General features: G+C 45.5%; 1 protein-coding gene across 1 annotated transcript in view; it reads right to left on the bottom strand.

The window, feature by feature from the left end:
* The window catches only part of LOC126199490 (lutropin-choriogonadotropic hormone receptor-like), an 877,483-nt gene that overhangs the window by 29,706 nt on the left and 831,072 nt on the right, over window positions 1–16,705 (bottom strand). Inside the window, exons 15-17 of the mRNA XM_049936411.1 lie at window positions 15,500–15,772; window positions 10,140–10,444; window positions 2,168–2,450 (exon numbers count right to left, since the gene is read on the bottom strand). Coding sequence (XP_049792368.1) covers window positions 2,168–2,450; window positions 10,140–10,444; window positions 15,500–15,772 — 861 coding nt within the window. The remainder of the gene's footprint in view (window positions 1–2,167; window positions 2,451–10,139; window positions 10,445–15,499; window positions 15,773–16,705) is intronic.

The raw sequence follows: 16,705 nt of genomic DNA, 5'->3' as shown, positions 1-16,705 counted from the left end.
AAGCCTTCAGCAAAGTACATATAGTCTCATTATATCAGGTTCTGTTTCACTTGAAAATATTTGATGTGATACATTATAATATGAGATTCAAAATGTGTAAATGGTAAGCTTCTATCAGTAGCTATGCTTTGTGAAAACTGAATGCGTCTTTGAGTAGCCCTCCCCCTTCCCCCCCCTCCCCTTTCCTATGCTGTCTGAGGCGTCTCCCGACACTATCAGTATTGGCTCTTAATTAAAAATGTTTGACGATCATTGATCTAGGGTACCAAGGGCCAGTTACAACAGGTGCGGACCATCTTCTTGCAGGAGGAGGGGAAAAATGGCTTTATCATACCCGTCCCAGCCGAATGAGTGCAATGCATCCAGGGCAAAGAGGCCGCAATCTCATTCCGATAAGAGGGCTAATAGCTCAAGTTTTTTGATAAATATGGTACGATTTTGTAACCACACAAATTAAATCACACACCCTTTGAATTCATTTCGTCTCCTTCTCCTCTTCTAGGTGCTTGACTATTTTTGTCAGGGATTGTAGTTAGTTATTGAGGTGAAGGTGTCAGGTTCTGAGCATATTATACTGCAAGGAACTTTTTATTACATGTGTACTGCTTCACAGTTTCAAACGTAGCACTATTGTAACTCTGCACGACATGGGAACGGCTGGTATTATGTGTATTACTTAGTGGTACGTCGCTTTAAACGAGGGTGTCCGGATTGTAACCGGGTTCTGTCCACAAAGTTTATCCACTTGCGGCCATAGTACCACCGAATATCAAATGGAAAGTAGTAAACCGACCCACGGCCCTTTACATATAACCACCAAACAGTTCCAAGTCATCTTAGTCAAGGAAGAGCCTTAGTCAATGGGCAGAACCGCTAAAGGGCTGAAATGAGACCTGCCGCGTAGCTTTATGGTTCGACTCTGGAAAATACAAACCTCCACTCCAAAGAGGAAATCACGCAGGACCAACACCTACAGTATAATACATGGGGGGGCAGTGAATATATTTAGAAAGGGAGTCGCAAAATTCAGAGTAAACGTGATTAAGTGGGGCTCCCCTGACAATGATCAGTCGTCGTGTGGCTAGGGCCTCCCGTCGTGTATACCTTTCGCCAGGTGCAAATCTTTCGATTTGACGCCACTTCGGCGACTTGCGCGTCGATGGGGATGAAATGATGATTATGACAACACAACACCCAGTCCCTGAGCGAAGAAAATCTCCGACCCAGCCGGGAATCGAACCCGGGCCCTTAGGATTGACATTCTGTCGCGCTGGCCACTTTATTTTTTTTAACCTCATTATGTTCGCTTTTGTTCGTTGCATCTGCTCGGGGCGGACGTCTTAAGACATCCGTTTAAGTTAGTTGTTGACCGGGTAACTCCGTTTTTTATTACAAATGGGTGCTAACCCTCTGACCGAACACGCTGAGCTACCATGCCGGCAGCCACTCAGCTACCGTGGGCGGACAAATGATCAGTGAGAATGCGGCAAAACACAGATGAATCGACATTCGCTCATGTGCCCATGGAGGATGGAGGTTTGCACAGAGGAAATTCCTTTTTTATGCTACGACAAGGTAGTTAAAGTTGCAGAGTTTTAGAACAAGAGAGTTTAGATGTTCTCGTTCGGACACGGAAAGAAAGTAAAGTACTGGTGGTTATAACTAAAGTGCAGCTACTCAAAGATATCCAGTGTGGACTGTAATTATCGCATGGGAGCGAAACTTGGTGGATATTCTAAGGCGTTGATGCAGAACTGATTCACGTTGGAAAAAAAAAGTTCATATTCTGCCCACCAGGTGCAAATCTGGCGCTGTGAATGCAAGAAAGATGTATAGAAATATTTCTGTTTGTAATGGATGTGGAACGGGATTTGGGCAGAAAAGGTCAAACAAGTGAGAAAGGTATAATGTTGATATTAATCGCCGCTTACGCAGTTTGTTCAATATAAGCGCAGAAGACGTCGACGACATGCTGTCCAGCGCCAGATTTGCACCTGGTGGCCGAAATTGGAACTATTTTTTTTCCAGCGTAAGCCGCTCCCGCATTAGATCATTAGAATATCTACCAAATTCCGCTGCCATGCGATAGTTACAGCGCGCCCCGGATTTCCGTGAGACCACCCGGTAAGTGGTACTTTTGATGGAAACACCGCGCGTGCTGACTGACCGGCGCAGGTGCAGGCGTGCGGGTGTATGGCGACGGCTTGCTGCAGCTGCTGCAGCTGCTGCTGCTCCCTGGAGGAGCGGTCTGCGAGGCTGTTGGTGTTGGCGGGTGTCTGGCGGTTGCTGAAGTTGGAGCTGTGCCGGCAGCGGCCGATGCCGCGCGTCACGCGCGACTCCTCGATCGCCTTGCAGATGAGCACGCAGTCCTTCTTGAACTGCTTCGTCAGGATCGCGTACAGGAACGGGTTGCAGCACGAGTTCAGCGGAAGCACGAACACCGTGAACACCTGCGGACGACACAAGTGTTACCTAGCGCCACTCGTCTATCTATTCTTCAGAGGACTTGGAGTGCGTAATCCTGTAAAAGAAACCACTTATACGCTATCGGAAAAAAATGCAGTACCCTCAAGGACAGAGTCATTTTATTGACAAGTGAGGTGACAGTTATCATTCTAGGAGTATACAGCGTGAGTCAAAATGGAGTTTTCAACTTTGGAATGATACAGAAATTTATTGAGGTAACATAAAGAATTGGTAGATGTGGCATTTTGCACCAAACAACCTACAGTCTGATTTACGCAGTGCATCAGTACCACATTCCACCACCAGGAGCGCCAGAGTAGTGCACAGTTAAAATGGCTACTTTCAATGGTGAGAAGCGTGCTCGCTGTGTGTTTTGGTTTCATGAAACCGACTCTGCTACAACTGTTCGCCGTAAATTTCCCACCGAATACGCCAAAGAACCCTAAGCAGGCTTGAAGTTTACTCTTGGCACAAGAACTTTGTTGAGACGGGTTGTTCGCTGCGACATGATAGATCACCAGATCTTCTGTGTGTTGATGATTATGTTGAACGGGTTAGGGAAAGATTTGCCAGAAGTCCACAAAAATCAACGCGACGTGCGTCTCGCGAGACCGGCATTCCACAACAGACGGTTTGGTGGGTACTGCTTAGACGTTTACACTTGAAACCCTGCAGATTCGCAATGGCACAGCACGTTAGTGATGCAGATAAGGTTGCACGTGGGGAATTCTGCGCGCAAGTGTTGCATCGGACAGAGGACGATGAGGCATTCCCGAACACAATAATTTTCAGCGATGAATCAAAATTTCATATCAGTGGCATGGTGAACAATCACAACTCCAGAATATGGGGCAGCGAAAATCCACACGCAAACCTGGAACACGTTTGTGACAGTCCCAAAGATAATGTTTTTTTGTGACCTTAGCAAACTGAAAGTGTATAGCCCTTTCCTCTTCATGGAGAAAACTGTCACTGGTATTGTATATCTGGATATACTTGGAAACTTTTTAATTCCAGAGATCGAAGACGATCGAGATGGGATGGTTTACTACCAGGAAGACGGTGCAGCATCTCATTTCCTCACGGATGTTCGAGATTTCTTCGGTAATCACTTCCCTGGTCAGTGGATTGGCCGTGAAGGGCCAATCGCATGGTCACCTCGCTTCCCAGACTGGACATTACTGGACTTCTTTTTCTGGGGTTTCATTAAAAACACAGTGTATGTTTCTTCCCTACCAAACGGTTTAGCTGACCTGAAAAATCGAACCTACGCTCTCGTTGCACAAGTACACTCCCGATTTGTTGCAACGAGCGTGGGAAGAAACTGATATCGGAGGGATGTTCTACACAACGAAGAGCACGTTTCGTCGTAGCAGCCGCGTGTGTACGAGCACTGTCTTGCTGAAAAGCACATCACCTTTTCTTGAAGAAACGGCAATAGATAGCCCATGCAGTGCGAGTTATAACTGATAGCCCCTATACCAAGAAGCATCGGACAAGGCCTTTGTGTTATGGTAGAATGCACTCTGGAATATGCGACTCACGTCTATGCCATGGATGTGTTCAAATGGTTCAAATGGCTCTGAGCACAATGGGACTTAACATCTGAGGTCATCAATCCCCTAGAACCTAGAACTACTTAAACCTAACTAAGGACATCACACAGATCCATGCCCGAGGCAGGATTCGAACCTGCGACCGTAGCGGTCGCGCGGTTCCAGACTGAAGCGCCTAGAACCGCTCGGCATGGATGTGTACTTCAATCACTCGCACACAGACAGAACCTACTCTCATCAGTGAAGACAACAGAGAGCCAACCCTTTCTCCAGTCAACTTTTCCTCGACCCTCAGAGTTGTTATTCTTGGCGGAGTCGTGGTGTCGGTGTAGCCCGGACAGAAGCTCGCGTGATCTTAATTCCGCTACAAGCAGGTGATTCGCAATGTTCCCTGATGGCACAGAGGGTAAAACACGTGTCCGGAGTTTGTTACTGGATGATGTACGGTTGGCCACGGCTGCTCGCACAATGCGTCGACCTTCACGTGCGTCTGTACTACGCAAACGTCCATAACCTGTTCTACAGGCAAGGGCATGTTCCACAGTCCACTGTTGAAAGCAGCGACACATCACCGATACATTGTATCCAACATTGCATCCATCTCTCGATACATCCATACAGCTTCCTGCAGGCCCACAGTTCTATCCCGTTCAAGTGACTGAAGGTGTGCAACAGGCATACGTGCTCATTATTTGGACATGGTTATACCGTAGGATGAATCAGGCACACATTGTTCACCTCTAAACTCAGCACAATTACTGTTTGCAGAATCAAAATATACGAGGGTTACTCCAAAAGAAATGCACACTATTTTTTTAAAATCCATCTTTTATTCTACATGTTTGAAAGTTATACAGTGTGTAGATACATCCTTTAGGAACAATATTTTCATTTCTCCACATAATTTCCATTCCTCTCATCTGCCTTACACCATCTTGGAACCAGCGCCTGTATACCCGCATGGTAAAATTCTGGACCAACCTGTTGGAGCCACTGTTTGGCAGCGTGCACAAGAGAGTCATCATCTCCAAACATTGTTCCACGAAGAGAGTCTTTCAGTTTCCCAAAGAGATGATAGTCACATCGAGCCAGGTCAGGACTGTAAGGCGGGTGTTTCAGTGTTGTCCATCCGAGTTTTTTGATCGCTTCCATGGTCTTTTGAGTGACATGTGGCCGTGCATTGTCGTGCACAAGCAAAACATTCTGCTTATGCCGATGTGGTCGAACACGACTCAGTCGAGCGTGAAGTTTCTTCAGTGTCGTCACATATGCATCAGAATTTATAGTGGTTCCACTTGTCATGATGTCAACAAGCAAGAGTCCTTCGGAATCGAAAACAGTGTAGCCATAACTTTTCCAGCAGAAGGTGTGGTTTTGAATTTTTTTTTTTTTGGGTGAATTTGCAAGATGCCACTCCATTGATTACCTCTTCGTCTCTGGTGAAAAATGATGGAGCCATGTTTCATCACCTGTCACAATTCTTCCAAGAAATTCATCTCCACCGTTCTCGTACTGTTCCAAAAGTTCGCTGCATACCGTTTTTCTTGTTTCATTGTGAGCCACTGTCAACATCCTGGGAACCCACCTGGCACAAACCTTTTTTTAACGCCAACACCTTCAGTATTCCGCAAAGACTTCCTTCCCATATCCCAACGTAGCGTAACAATTCGTTCACTGTGATGCGTCTGTCAGCAGTCACCAGTTCGTTAATTCTCTGCACATTGTCTGGAGTGTGTGCAGTACGAGGGCTACCACTGCGAGGACAATCCTCAATATTGCCGAGCCCTCTTTCATCACGTAACCTGCTTGCCCACCGACTCTCTGTACTGCGATCGACAGCAGCATCTCCATACACTTTTTTCAATCTCTTGTGGATGTTTCCCACTGTCTCGTTTTCGCAGTACAGGAATTCTATGACAGCACGTTGCTTCTGACGAACGTCAAGTGTAGCAGCCATCTTGAAGACATGCTGTGACTTCGCCACTCACGGGAACAGGTTGAACTAAGTTTGAAAACAAGCGGGAAGGATGCATCTACACACTGTAAAACTTGCACACATGCAGAATGAAAACTATTTTTACAAAAATAGTGTGCATTTCTTTTGGAGTGACCCTCGTAGAACGCACAGAAAGGTCCCCTGAGCACCATTTGAATGATTATGACCGTGACGAGTGAATCACTAACACTACAAACCCCTCAGTATGCATACATCATACCCTGGTGCCATTGAACACGATACCTCAATCTGATGCAGCTGTGTATTCGGTATTCTCGAGCAATCTACCTGTTACATATTCGTTGATGGTTACTTTCGTTACTAATCATATCTGCCTGCAGACACACCGTTACCGCTGCACTGTGATTGGCGGGTGGAGAAGAGATGGGAAGATGCCGTATGTCATGTGAGAATTCTAAAGGTGGTTTCGTATTAACGCAAAAAATATGCTATTCCTAGCCAGCGGCACATCGAAGATCCACCGAAAACGCATTTCGTTTAATATGATTTGTTAAAATAATATCATAGTATATGTCCAGCTGAATTCTACAGTGGCTTATAGGGTGAATAGCCGAACTACCTACCCCTAGGTCTGGGGCTCGATCACCAAGCGTCTCTAAGATACTTTTCTATCACTTATCGCTTCTTTCACCTCCCCCGATGTTTAAAGGCCAACTTTAGACATTTTATGCAGTGTCCCTCAGAATTTAATGTATGAGTATAATTATTACTACAGCTATTAATAAATAGCAGGAATATTTGCTGAACTGTACCATAAGCTAAGCTGATTAACTTTCTAATACCTTCCAGTTACTGATGTTTCGTAGGTTATTTGTTATTCAATTTTTTCTTTACATCTGCCCACAAACTGCTGCTATTCAGGAAATTCGTCAATGATGCCACGAAATTTAATGTCCGTATCTGTTGCGTAACTATCTATCGTTTTCACCCATGGTGTCCCATTGCTTATACAGGGTGTTTAAAAAATGACCGGTATATTTGAAACGGCAATAAAAACTAAACGAGCAGCGATAGAAATACACCGTTTGTTGCAATATGCTTGGGACAACAGTACATTTTCAGGCAGACAAACTTTCGAAATTACAGTAGTTACAATTTTCAACAACAGATGGCGCTGCGGTCTGGGAAACTCTATAGTACGATATTTTCCACATATCCACCATGCGTAGCAATAATATGGCGTAGTCTCTGAATGAAATTACCCGAAACCTTTGACAACGTGTCTGGCGGAATGGCTTCACATGCAGATGAGATGTACTGCTTCAGCTGTTCAATTGTTTCTGGATTCTGGCGGTACACCTGGTCTTTCAAGTGTCCCCACAGAAAGAAGTCACAGGGGTTCATGTCTGGCGAATAGGGAGGCCAATCCACGCCGCCTCCTGTATGTTTCGGATAGCCCAAAGCAATCACACGATCATCGAAATATTCATTCAGGAAATTAAAGACGTCGGCCGTGCGATGTGGCCGGGCACCATCTTGCATAAACCACGAGGTGTTCGCAGTGTCGTCTAAGGCAGTTTGTACCGCTACACATTCACGAAGAATGTCCAGATAGCGTGATGCAGTAATCGTTTCGGATCTGAAAAATGGGCCAATGATTCCTTTGGAAGAAATGGCGGCCCAGACCAGTACTTTTTGAGGATGCAGGGACGAAGGGACTGCAACATGGGGCTTGTCGGTTCCCCATATGCGCAGGTTCTGTTTACTGACGAAGCCGTCCAGGTAAAAATAAGCTTCGTCAGTAAACCAAATGCTGCCCACATGCATATCGCCGTCATCAATCCTGTGCACTATATCGTTAGCGAATGTCTCTCGTGCAGCAATGGTAGCGGCGCTGAGGGGTTGCCGCGTTTGAATTTTGTATGGATAGAGGCGCATGAGACGATACGTGGACGTTGGCGTCATTTGGACCGCAGCTGCAACACGGCGGACGGAAACCCGAGGCCGCTGTTGGATCACCTGCTGCACTAGCTGCGCGTTGCCCTCTGTGGTTGCCGTACGCGGTCGCCCTACCTTTCCAGCACGTTCATCCGTCACGTTCCCAGGCCGTTGAAATTTTTCAAACAGATCCTTTATTGTATCGCTTTTCGGTCCTTTGGTTACATTAAACCTCCGTTGAAAACTTCGTCTTGTTGCAACAACACTGTTCTAGGCGGTGGAATTCCAACACCAGAAAAATCCTCTGTTCTAAGGAATAAACCATGTTGTCCACAGCACACTTGCACGTTGTGAACAGCACACGCTTACAGCAGAAAGACGACGTACAGAATGGCGCACCCACAGACTGCGTTGTCTTCTATATCTTTCACATCACTTGCAGCGCCATCTGTTGTTGAAAATTGTAACTACTGTAATTTCGAAAGTTTGTCCGCCTGAAAATGTACTTTTGTCCCAAGCATATTGCAACAAACGGTGTATTTCTATCGCTGCTCGTTTAGTTTTTATTGCCGTTTCAAATATACCGGTCATTTTTGAAACACCCTGTATATGCTGTGATGTTATTTGTTGAATCAAGTACATTAAGATCTCTAATTTAGTACAACCACACTATGACAAAAGTAGCAACACCGTTGATATTTATAGAATGCAGGAAGGAAATGAGAGTGAAGATTTACACTATTAGATGCGCACGTTAACCTGTGTTACGCACTCCGCTTGGTAGCCAGGCGCGCGCATTGCTAGAGCGAATTCACGGTAGGAAAGAAAGACATCACAAGCAACAAATGGAAGATGTAACTATAGACCGAGCTCGAATATAGCACGAACAGCATGCACCGTGTCGTTACTCATTACCCACTGCTGAGACCAACTGGTGGGATACGAACCAGTGGAGCATGAATTTAAGTGCTGGAAAACAAAATACGAGTGATGGAATGTTTTAGGGAATGTTTAATAGGCTCGTAGAGTCTCACGGAATATTTGTTATTCAGTAACGAATTCATACGATTTGCTGCAGGCTTAATGCTGTGCCGGGCAGAGGAGGTTTTAGCCAGCTGGATCAGCACGTACAGAGAGAGAGAGAGTGACCGAGGAAGTTCCCGCAGGAAGGCCCCAAAAGAGCTTTTAGACTTTGTGGTATTTGTGGTGTTTTTGCAACAAAATTTCTTTTATAAGAGCTGTGGCGCACGAATTTAAAAATATTTTAATATTCAATTAATCTCAGAGCAGTACCTAAAGCCCACTAAAAACGACTCTCAGATTTTCAGCAATACAATGAACATTTTCTTCTTTTCTTATTTTAACTGCAGTGACAAAAATACAATAATTCTTTCCTAATTGTGTTTCGTCAAGGATAGCTGAAATTAACTAGCCACAGTCGAAAGCATAATAATGTTTTTAAAAAGAAATCGATTCTTATGTACACTATTTTTAATTCCTGCAGCTGGCACACCTAGTCTCTTTAGTTCTTACTGACTGGAAATGGCACACTCAAATGAGATTCTCTATTAATTAATAAATGGAATCAACATTAATCAGACGTTCCAGTGTAGCGTATAATAAAATCTATTATTACATAAATGCTTGTCATCATCTATAAGCACCACAGATTTTGACAAAGTTACTGAAATTGATTATTTAACTCAGTTACTTAAGACAGTTGCTTAAGTCAGTTACTCAAGTCAGTTATTGAAGTCAGTTACTTAAGTCAGTTACTTAAGTGAGTTACTTTAGTCAATTACTTAAGTCAGTTTTTTTTGGTCAGTTACTTCAGTCAGTTACATCAGTTACTTGAGTATGTTTCTGGGTCAATTACTTAGGTCAATTACTTACGTCACTAGATATTTAAGTCAAGTACTTAAGTAATTACTTAGGTCAATTACTTGAGTCATTTTCTTCAGTCATTTACTACAGTCATTTACAAAGGTAATTTACTTCAGACAAAATGAATAAGGTATCTTATTACACTTGGCGGTTAGACCATTAGTGCGTCCCAAAACTGAGTTTTATTTGCATTGTACGAAGTTTGAATGTGACTCTGTCCTTGTTTTATGGAACTGCGAATTCAGCTATGCAAGGACAGTGATACTAAAGTCATTGCATTCGATCTTTCGTGGTAAAATTACGTGATGTGCACATGAGTAGCCACGGAATCGTCTTACCTTGGCCTGCTCCAGCGTGATGAGCTGCAGCCCGAAGGCGGCGGTGAGCGAGAAGAAGGCGATGGGCGACCAGCAGATGAAGTCGGTGAAGACGAGCAGCGCCATGCGCTTGGCGATGCGCGAGTCGTTGGAGTTCCAGGCCTGCGAGCCGCGGATGGCGCAGTACATCTTGAGGTAGCAGCCCATCAGGATGAGGAAGGCGACGCCGTTCACCAGCATCAGCATCACCACGTAGGCCAGGCTCGCGGGGCCCGTCGTCGTCTCGAACGGCAGGCACACCGCGAACTTGCGGTAGTCCGACACGCCTGCAACACGCCGCACTCCTGCTGGCCATAAATGCACGTCTGCACTCGTAACCTGGGAGGGACACTGACCAGTGCACGGAGGATGGTTGGGGCTGGACGTCGCGTGGACGACGAGATCGGAGTACAAGTACGGTTCTGGGAAATGGCTGTGTTGCTTTAGAAGGAACCATCCCAGCATTTATCTTAAATGATTTAGGAAATTCATGCAAACAGTGCTTCTGCGTGGGAATCGACTTGAACTTTGGTCCCCCTGAACATGAACCCTGTGTCTTAACCCCCCCCCCTCTCCACCGCCCCCCCCCCCCCCCTCCGCATCTCACTCGTTCCACTTAATACGAGGCCTATCCACAGCTACTGTGATGTTTCTACATCCACATCAACATACATACTCAGCAAGTAGCACTCAGGGAATGGTGCAGGGTATCTTCTGCTAACGTTAGCTCATTCCATTTCTTGCTCACTTCCAAATGGACCAAGGGAAAATGACTATGAGCTTCCGTACAGGCCCTGATTTATGTTGGTTTGTCTTCGCAATTATTACAAGAGTTGTGCAGTAGAATCAGTCTGCAGTCAGTCGCAAATGCCTGTTCTCTAAGCTTCCTCCCTAGTGTCTCGCGAAAACAACGTCTTCTCTTCACGGATTCCCATTTCAGTTTACGGGCCATTTACGTAATACTCGTGAGTTGATTGAACCTACCCTGTAACAAACCTAGCAGCACTCCTCTAAATTGATTCGATGATTTGATCCGATCCGACCTTTTGGGGATACCGAACACTTTAGTGGTACTCAGGAAGGGGTCGTACAAGTGTTCTGTACATTTTCCCAATAGACTGAAGTCGAACATTCACCTTCCCTACTATCGTCCTTACGTGCTCGTTCCGTATCATATCTACTCGTATGTGAATCAGGACCCCACTAATGCTGAATTTGAACATTATGTGATTATTTCTACTAGTCGTCTGCAGTAACTTACATTTTTCAACATTAACAAAAATCTGCCATTCACCACAAAAAACAGAAATTTTGTCCAAGGCATCCAGTATCCTCCTACGGTCACTCAAAACGATACTTTCGCGTAGCCTTCAGAGTCATCTGCGAATACTCACAGATTGCTGCTCGTCCTATTCGACAGATAATTTATATATATGCAGATCAAGAATGGTCTTATCACACTTCCATGGGCCACGCGCGACAATACTTTAGTCTCTGATGGACAGTCACTGTCTAGGACAACGCACTGGATTACATAAAAATTCTTCGTATTTCTGCGAACCTATCTGTATGATCGGAACTTTGTCAACAGTCTGGAGTGTGACACTGTTTCAAACGCTTCCGAAAATCCTGCTACCTAGACGAATTTCATTTCTCTCAACGTTCACAGGTTTATTGAATTGAAGTAATGTGGCCCGACCTTTAGAAAACAAGTGGATATTGAAATTATCTGAATTTGTGGTTATAGCCTTTGGGGTTACTCCAAGAATTGTTGTCAAAACCCAGTGTGATAAAAAATGCATCATTGTGAAATAGTGACATTTGTAGGCTTTGATTCTCGTTTGTTCAAAAATGGTTCAAATGGCTGTAAGCACTATCGGATTTAACATCTGAGATCATCAGTCCCATTGATTTAGAACTACTTAAACCTAACTAACCTAAGGACATCAAACACATCTCTGCCCGAGGCAGGATTCGAACCTGCAACCGTAGCAGCAGCGCGTCTCGTTTGTTACTTCAGTGAACAGAATAAGCGTGCAATAATACAAATGGAATATTACGTATTAGTTCATAGGTCAAGAACGCCGAGGCACGCTACTGACTTTAATGGGGGCACGTTTCAACCCAGTTCTCATCGATAGTGACAATTAGACGCAAAAAATATGCTTGAAAATGTTAAAATGTCGAAACTGCAGTCGCAATAAACATTTTCACCGTCTCTAAACGAAATGATTACATTCAATAATTAAATAAAATGCTGTGGACTCGGAACTCAGACCTCATAAAAAATGAACGAAATTCCTCTCGAATGAGATCATCCTTGAGACAGATGCGCATTTTATAGAGTTCCACAATTCGTATATTTTGCAGACGGTAAAAACGGTCAGTACATCCGTAAAAGGAGACTGTTTGAATCTAAATCATTTTGTCTAAGAAAAATGGCACCTTCATTGCTAATGCAGATAATTATTAAGCATTTCTCATATAATATACTTCTGTCCAACGAAGGCAAGTCATACAGCATAAGCCCCAGCGCAGCAGATAAATTAAACATGTCACCGTTCGAGAGTCACTGCGCTCAGTTTTATTACACCGAGATGGGATGCATCCTAATATCGTATCTGACATTTTGTCCGGCCTAGCGCAACAATTCGACATGGCATGGATTCAAAAAGTCATGGTGAGTCCCCTGCAGAAATATTGAGCCATACTGCCTCTTCAGCCATCCATAATTACGAAAGCGTTGCCGGAATAGTATTTTGTACACGAACTGACTTCTCGATTATGTCCCATAAATGTTCGGTGGGATTCATTTTGGGCGATCTGGACGGCCAGATCATTCGCTCGAAATGTCCAGAATGTTCTTCAAACCAATAACGACCAATTGTGGCCACTGATATGGTGAATTGTCATCCATAAAAATTCCATCGTTGTTTGGCAGCATGAAAAACAAGAATGGCTGCAAATGGTCTCCAAGTACCCGAATTCACCTGTTTCCAGTCTATGATCGGATCAGTTGGACCAGAGGACGCAGTACATTCAGTGTAAACACAGCTCACTCCATTATGGAGCCGCCACCAGCTTGCACTGCGCCTTCTTGAAAACTTTAGTCATGGCTTCGTTGAGTCTGCGCCATACTAGAAGCCTACAGTCAGTACTTACCAACTGAAATCTGGACTCATCTAACCAGATCACGGTTTTCCAGTCGTCTAGTGTCCAAGCGATATGGTCAGGAGCCCAGGAGAGGCGCTGCAGGCGATATCGTGCTGTTAGCTTAGGTACTCGCATCAGTCGTCTGTTGCCACAGCCCATTAACGCCAAATTTCGCCGCATTGTCCTAAGGGATACCTCAGTCGTACGTCCCACACTGATTTCTTCGGTTATATCACGCAATGTTGCTTGCTGCTCTAACTCGTTAAGTGAAGGCCGTCGGCCACTGCGTTGCCCATGGCGAGAGGAAATGCCTGAAGTCTGTTATTCTCAGCACCGTCCTGACACTGTAAATCTCTGAATATTGAATTTGCTAATGATTCCGAAATGGAATGTCCCATGCATCTAGCTCCAAATAAAATTCCGCGTTCGAAGTCTGTCAATTCCCGTCATTTGGCCATAACCACGTCGGAAAACGTTTCTCATGAATGACCTGAGTACAAATGATAGCTTCGTCAATGCATTGCCCTTTTATACTTTGGTGTACACGATACTAGTACCGTGTATATACACCGAGCCAAAGAAACTGGTACACCAGCCCAATATAGTCTAGTACCCCGCGAGCATGTAGAAATGCCGCAACACGACGGGGCATGGACTCAACTAGTGTCTGAAGCAGTGCTGGCAGGAATTGACACCATTAAGTCCTGCAGGGCGGTCCATAAATCCATAAGAGTACGTGGGTAGCGAGATCTCTTCTGGGCAGCACGTTGCAAGGCATCCCAGATATGCTCAATAATGTTCATGTCTGGGGAGTTTAGCGGCCATTGGAAGTGTTTAAAACGAGAAGAGTGTTCCTGGAGCGACTCTGTAGAAATTCTGGACCTGTGGATGTCTCACTGTCCTTGTGAAATTGCCCACGTACGTTAGAATGCACATGAATGGATGCACGTGATCAAACAGAATGCTTACGTACATGTCACCTACCAGGTGTATCGGGGGCCCATATCACTCCAACTGCAGACGACCCACACCATTACAGAGCCTCCACCAACTTGAACAGTCCCCTGCTCATATACACGTTCATGGATTCATGAGGTTGTCTCCATACCCGTATACATCCATCTGCTCGATACAATTTGAAACGAAACTCGTCCGACCAGGCAACATGTTTCCTGTCAACAACAGTCCATTGTCGGTGTTGACGGGCCGAGGTGAGACGTAAAGCTTTGTGTCGTGCTCTCGTCAAGAAAACATGATTGGACCTTCAGCTCCAAAGCCCATATCGATGATGTTTTCAAATGGTTCAAATGGCTCTGAGCACTATGGGACTTAACATCTGAGGTCATCAGTCCCCTAGACAGAACTACTTAAACATGACTAACCTAAGGACATCACACACATCCATGCCCGAGGCTGGATTCGAACCTGCGACCGTAGCAGCAGCGTGGTACCGGACTGAAGCGCCTAGAACCGCTCGGCCACAACGGCCGGCTGATGGTGTTTTGTTGAATGCTTCGCACGCTGACAGTTGTTGATGGCCCAGCCTTGAAATCTGCAGCAATTTGCGGGAAGCTTGCACTTCTGTCACGTTGAACGATTCTTTTCGGTCGCCGTTGGTCGCGTTATTGCAGGATCTTTTTCCGGCCGCAGCGAAGTCGGAAATTTGACGCTTTACCGGATTCGTGATATTCACGGTATATTCATGAAATGGTCGTGTGGGAAAATCCCCACTTCACTGCTACCTCGGAGATGCTGTTTCCCATCGCTCGTGTGCCGACTTTAACACCACATTCAGACTCACTTAAATATTGATACCCTGCCATTGTAGCAGCAGTAACCGATCCAACAACTGCGCCAGACACTTGTTGTCTTACATAGGCGTCGCCGACCGCAGCGCCGTGTTCTGCCTATTTACATGTCTCTGTATTTGAATACACATGCCTATATCAGATCCTTTGGCACTACAGTGTATCGCTATCCCATGAATTTTGTCACTTTATTATAGTTGATCCTTGAGCTTCTGACAGTGATTGATAATCTGAGTCAAAAAAGTCTCTTCAGTTTTATTTTTGAAACAACATAACTGAAAGTTTTTGCGATTATTTACTGTAAGATGAACGCTATGAATATCCAACTACAGCAATGTCATGTGTCGTCCCTGCTGTAGCAATACTCATGCTGTTGCTTACCTAGCAGCGGCAGCAGCGCCATCAGGAGCGCGAAACTCCAGCCGCAGAGCATGATGTAGGCAGCGTGTCGCAGCGAGAGGCGCTTGTTGAGGTGCATGGCGTGCGTGATGGCGTAGTTGCGCTCCAGCGTGATGACGGCCAGCGTGTAGACACTCAGCTCGGCCGACAGCACGCCCAGGAAGCCCGCCAGCTGGCAGCCGGCCGACATCTGCCACGGGATGGCGAAGCGCCGGAACTCGCCCAGCGTCGACGCGTCCACCACCGCCAGGAACCCTGTGACACAGAACGCTCTCTGGACCAATGACGATACACCTAGGAAATTGACCAACGGCCCTTGCTTTGCTGTAGCCTTTGACTCAGAGAGGAAGACTGTGTACGTGTTCCCTCAACCAGTGGGACCACATACAGGCAGTGAATAGAGTCTGTACAGGATAAGGTAGCCGATGCACGGTGACCAGTTTTCATTGGAAGCACTGGACGAGTTCATTCGTTTTATCGGAAGGGGGAGCGGACATTGTTTGCCCGTTTTCTGCCGCCTGTGACGACAGAATAGAAGTCCACCCTCTGCAGTATTTCTCAAACGATTTTACAGAAACTACGAGGGTCACTCTAAAAGAAATGCACACTATTTTTGTAAAAATACAGGTTTCATTCTGCATGTGTGAAAGTTTTACATTGTGTAGATGCATCCTTCCCGCTTGTTTTCAAACTTAGTTCAACCTGTTCCCGTGAGTGGCGTCGTCACAGCATGTCTTCAAGATGGCTGCTACACTTGACGTTCGTCAGAAGCAGCGTGCTGTTATAGAATTCCTGTGCTGTGAAAACGAGACAGTGGGAAACATCCACAAGAGGTTGAAAAAGGTGTATGGAGATGCTGCTGTCGATCGCAGTACAGAGAGTCGGTGGGCAAGCAGGTTACGTGATGAAAGCGGGCACGGCAATATTGAGGATTGCCCTCAAAGCGGCAGGTTTCGTACTGCACACACTCCACACAATGGGCAGAGAGTTAACGAATTGGTGACTGCTGACAGACGCATCATAGTGAACGAATTGTCACGCTACGATGGGATAGGGGAAGGAAGTGTTTGCAGAATACTGAAAGTGTTGGCGTTAAAAAAGGTTTGTGCCAGGTGGGTTCGCAGGATGTTGACAGTGGCTCACAAAGAAACAAGAAAAACGGTATGCAGCGAACTTTTGGAACAGTAC

Source organism: Schistocerca nitens, chromosome 8, assembly GCF_023898315.1.
Source record: "Schistocerca nitens isolate TAMUIC-IGC-003100 chromosome 8, iqSchNite1.1, whole genome shotgun sequence".
NCBI lineage: Eukaryota > Metazoa > Arthropoda > Insecta > Orthoptera > Acrididae > Schistocerca > Schistocerca nitens.
Note: the sequence above shows the minus strand (reverse complement) of the source record. Positions and strands in the feature narration are given on the sequence as shown.